Here is a 4,943-nt window from a genome sequence, read left to right on the forward strand (position 1 = left end):
GCCAGACAAGGTAGATGCCTCAATGTAATCTGAAGACGGACCTGTGGAAGAAGGCTGCGACGACACACGAGTGCGTCTGACCGGATTGTGCCCCAGACCCGGTATGTGGCTCGGCTGGGGCTTCCGGCTTTTGATGTTAGGTTTAGGTGAGTGGTTTGGATAGTTGCCTAGCTAGCATCCCTTCATCATATGGATAGGAGTAGCGGCATATGTTGCCAAGATGGTGGATTCAGATATATTGTTTGTAATACTTTGTAAGGTCCTCGAGAATAATCAATAAAATGGCCGTATGCATCTCCCAAATGCAGAGACCGGGGGCGGGGGTCATCCTCCTTTTCTAAAAAAAACAAAGCAAAGATGATGCAACTCATGTTAATGACGAGGTGAACAACCATGTCACATTTTTTTTCTTGAAATATTTGTTTGCTATGAAATGAAGGGAAATATGCTTGGAGATCGAGAGCGATGGGGTGAATAATGTCATGAGTAACCTATTAGAAGCGTGTTCTTCAGAGCACAAGGGCTCTTAGTGCAAGATTGGTGTATCAAATTTTCCCTAAAGCTATGTGTGCATTGCGCGTGCACATTTACTAGTCAATACAAACTGATATTTTTAAATTCAATGATTTAACTAAATGATTCACGGCGCGTTGCTGCAGAACAATTAGATTTACCAACGGAATAATTATTTGAAAACAAGGGCCTAATTTCCATGTATGTTCGAGTAGTCGGCAACAGATAACAGATAACGTTTTAGTTGTAGTGGTAAACAGATGCATGTACTCAGGAAAGGATTTTTTTTTTCAAAATAGAAGTCATATGCAAAATGCAACCCTAGTAGATCAAAGTGGACCAAATGATGGCACACACACGCTGAAGATCCTACCTATACATGTATCATGGAATACAACTGCTGATTGTGCAACTAGATCAATAATCATGAATTAAGAGGGCATTGTGAGTAAGCAAAATATCCTGCTAGTATGGACGTTGGGGCTGATTATTGGGTTAGCGAGGAACAAAATGTCTGTCTTTCGGGAGTAAAAACTTCTTCGGCAAGCACAACACGGAGCACAGAATCTACTCTAGATGCATCGCTCCCAATGTGTTGATCGATGCTTGAAAAATGCCAATGAATAAAAATCCTACCTTACTGTACGGCAATAATAGGTAGAAGGCTTGTTCAACAGAATTTGATCAAGCATCTCGGAAAACGTACAAGCACACTAAAAATGTAATTGACAGTGATACATTTTCAACTTTGCAGCATAATGGTTCATCATTCACAGCAGATGACATCGCTCACAGCGAACACCGAAAAACAGAAACGACATAAAGTGTGCACGCACGCCTGGTGCATCTGGTGGAAATTTGTACTGAGATAAAGCAATTTCAGGAACTCCATAACTAGTGCTATTGGTCATGTCGGGTCTCCGTATGTGCAACCCATCCCTTTCTGATAAAACCGGTGGGAATCTCCACCATGTACTTCTATGGTAAGGATCAGTAACTGTACCACTTACTTCCTACTGTCCAAAACATGTGCCCAAAAAACCTGAGCAATCCTCTGCCTCTACCTGCAAAATTTGAACAAAATTGATATCAATCAAGATTTGGAAAAACTATATTCAGAACCACTAACTAATACAGAATAATGTTAAGTTGATAGGTTTTATCATACCTTGACGACAGAGAAACGAAAAGTGCGATGAGTAAAACTGCGAACTCCAGACTTGGCTTGTATGCTTTGTTCGCTTTGTCCAGTACATCAACTATCAACAAGGCGCGTGGGTCCCCTTTGTTTGCAAAGAAACCAACTGCTATGCAGCCAGACAGCAGCGTGAGTGTACCAAGGTGCTTCCAGGAGACACGCTTGCACACCTGCCACACCGTTTCCCAAAAGCTTGGCGGCTGCAAGGGAGACTCTGTATTTCAAGAATAAAAATAGTCAGGCAGATTAAGCAAGGGAACAAGGGGATAAGAAGAACAGAGGATGGGGAATAGACTTCAATTTACTGCATCAATAGACAGTATATAAGACTCTATGAAGGCATCACATACCCATGTACAAGACAACGACACAAGCACCCCTTCTCCATGAGCTCAGACTATACAACACATACACATGCACAGGCTCATATGGATCATGTATATGTACTGTATACATGGTATTTCTCCTTCTGTGCCCCTCTCCCGGACCTTCCCAGGCGAAATTATGCTTGCCTTCGATAAGAAACCTGCCATTACTACATCTCATGTTGCATGGGCAGCTATCCTACATGAACTCCGGAATGTGTTTCATTACATTTATGATTAAGTAAAAGGTTTAAAAGAACCAAAACATAATGGAAGCTCTTAGCCATCGTATGAAACCCAATGTGAACCGGAACTGCTAACCAAAACCATCCAATGCATGATGTCAAACATGTGCAATAAAGTCCTAATGCCAATACAAGACGCCTTGAGACAGCCTCCAACATTATTGTCATTTATGGACTGTGATTCACAATGCATGGATCAATATTGCTTACAGCCAAATGCGTTTATGTAGCCTTTTTAGCAGCGCTGCTGGACAATTATAAAGGATTATGTGCTTGCAGCCTTTAATCAGCTCACATCTGCTGACGGCTGAAATTTCCATCTGCTCAATCAAGCGCTGATTTCATTATGTCTGAACAAGTTACACTGGGTATTTCTTTGGCGGGGCTGCTCTGAAGCCCATGGTGGACATCATTTGGTTGCCCAGGAAACCCTACACAAACCCAAGCTAGTGGGAGGTCTGGGACTTCACAATCTAAAGCTCCTAAACACTCCTCTCAGGGCTCGGAGGTGCTGGCTCTCCCGCACTTCAGACAACTGCCCATGGAGTGACTTTCACTTGTCTGTATCCGGCAACAGTGGATTTGTTTTGTGCAGGAACAAAGATCACCCTTGGCCATGGTAAGTGAATATCCTTCTGAAATGATGGATGGATAGGTGGGCGCTGGATTTAATCCTTTTTGTGAGGAAGAATGCCCTGAAAAGATAAGTGAAGAGGCGCTAACAAATGACACTTGGGCCTGACACGTCAGCTACAGAGTGCAATCGCTGCATCTTAGCTGAACCCCAAGGTTTAGGAGTTAGGAGAGCTTTTCTTCGAAGTTCGAAGCCAGTGGCCAATTCTCATCTCGGTCTGCGTATGCTCTATTCCATGTCGTTACTGTGAATTTCCTGGTGCTAGGATGGTGTGGTCCTCTGACTCATCTTCAAGCCAAACTCTTCATCAGGTCTCTAGAGCTGTCTAATTTACTTTGTCGTTTACTCTGGCAAGCAATGCCAATCCTTAGGACTGGTGGACTTCAGCGGACTCAACCATCCTGGACAGACAGCGCCAGGGGCACAAATTTAACACTACTGCGATTACATGCATGTACAACCTATTGCTGGAGCTAAATAGAGGCGGTGACCAACATAAAGTCTGATATATCGCTTACAATCCAGGCTCGTAGAGCTGGGCAAGAGAGAGGTGTAACGTAATTGGCCTTTTGTAGAGGCAGAGCCTGTCTACGGCTAAGGGTAAACTGTAAATTGCAAACTGTTGTATCATACATTCATACCCCATTCTGATCTTCAGACAATGACACGCACAAGACTCGCGTGTACTGAAAAAACAAAGTGTTCGTGTGATCGTGAGCTTACTGTCGAACACTTGGTGGGCGCAACCATCAAACACGTGATGGGCGTCTGCTGCCGACTACGCATTTCGCCGAACATCTCGGCAGCAAGGGCCGTATTCTTCTCCGGATACCAGCACCCGCTCCCCCCTCCCCCCTCCCTACCGTACCATATCAAGCACGCAAGGGATCAAGGGACTCACCCGGAGTTGCGGGGACCTGGCACCTCGCAGGAGGAAGAGGAGCACGGAGCGCCATGTGCGGGGCGGGAACTGGACGAAGGGCGCGATGGAGAGGCCGAGGCGGGGCTGCGAACGAGGCGACGCGCGGGCGGAGACGAGCCAGGGCGCGGGAGGAGGAGGAGGTGGAGGAGGACGACGCTCCTCGCCACGGAACCAAGCGCAGAGCGCCGGGGACGCAGCCGGTGGCCATGGCGGTCGCCTCCCAGTCGACTGCCTTCGGAGGCTCGGAGCTGGCGGGGACGCGCGTCGCGTGCCTTTCTCTCTGCCGGGGATCTGCTTCCACAGCGAGTCAGGTGGGGCATTCGAAATGGCAGGGCGGTTTAGATACTACGGGTACTGAAAACTGGATTTCAGAGTTCCATTCACCAGACCAGATGTGGCGGAAAAGTGCAAGTAGAGGCCGAGCTCCATAGAGCTCTTTTTTTTCAGCCAAAATACATTTTTCACACCTCAAAAAATCTGAAAAATATGTTTGTAGGCATATGTTTGTAGTATATATGTATAAAATTTTGGCTGATTTGTAGTATATGTTTGTAGTATATATGTTTGTAGTATATATGTAAAAAATACCTACAAACATACATGTAGGCATATGTTTGTAGTATATATGTATAAAATTTCATGAACATGTACGTTCATATCTGATGCACGCAAAAAAGACAAATACACAAATTAAAATGAGCTTTTTTCTTTGTTGTATTTGGGCCAGATATTTGTCCCTTTTGTGTAGATGCAAATAATCAAATTAGTCGATGCAATTTTATACATACCTGAAGAATATGCATATGTATCTGTTGAAAAACATTTGGCATTGTTTTCAAATTTTTAACTATATTTTTATTTGCCCGCAAAAAAAACTATATTTTTATTTTTCTTTTTGAAAAACAAGCTCCATGGAGCTCGGTCTTTGCAACACCGCACTCCCGTGGAGGTGATGATTTTGCTTGACGGCCACGTACCAGGTACGGTTTATAATTTTGCTCGTTCGGACAGCTTTTTGTCCTCTTGGTCGGGGTATGCCTTCTGACTTTACGAGTGAGTATAAGTT

The 4,943-nt window shown here is 44.5% G+C and overlaps 1 protein-coding gene across 2 annotated transcripts; it reads right to left on the reverse strand.

Annotated features, from left to right (window-relative positions):
- Positions 1 to 1,235: 1,235 nt before the first annotated feature.
- LOC125509834 lies at positions 1,236 to 4,257 on the reverse strand. Of its 2 annotated transcripts, XM_048674859.1 has the most exons (4): positions 3,857 to 4,257; positions 2,062 to 2,275; positions 1,682 to 1,925; positions 1,236 to 1,577 (listed from the first exon to the last, which is right to left on the reverse strand). In XM_048674859.1, exons 2-4 carry the CDS (start codon positions 2,255 to 2,257, stop codon positions 1,574 to 1,576), a joined length of 444 nt encoding a protein of 147 aa, XP_048530816.1. In that variant the 5' UTR covers positions 2,258 to 2,275; positions 3,857 to 4,257; the 3' UTR covers positions 1,236 to 1,573. The 2 variants fall into 2 exon arrangements, with proteins under 2 accessions (XP_048530816.1, XP_048530815.1); XM_048674858.1 differs by lacking the exon at positions 2,062 to 2,275 and having other exon boundaries at positions 3,857 to 4,252.
- Positions 4,258 to 4,943: the final 686 nt, after the last annotated feature.

Source organism: Triticum urartu, chromosome 5 (assembly GCF_003073215.2).
Source record: "Triticum urartu cultivar G1812 chromosome 5, Tu2.1, whole genome shotgun sequence".
NCBI lineage: Eukaryota > Viridiplantae > Streptophyta > Magnoliopsida > Poales > Poaceae > Triticum > Triticum urartu.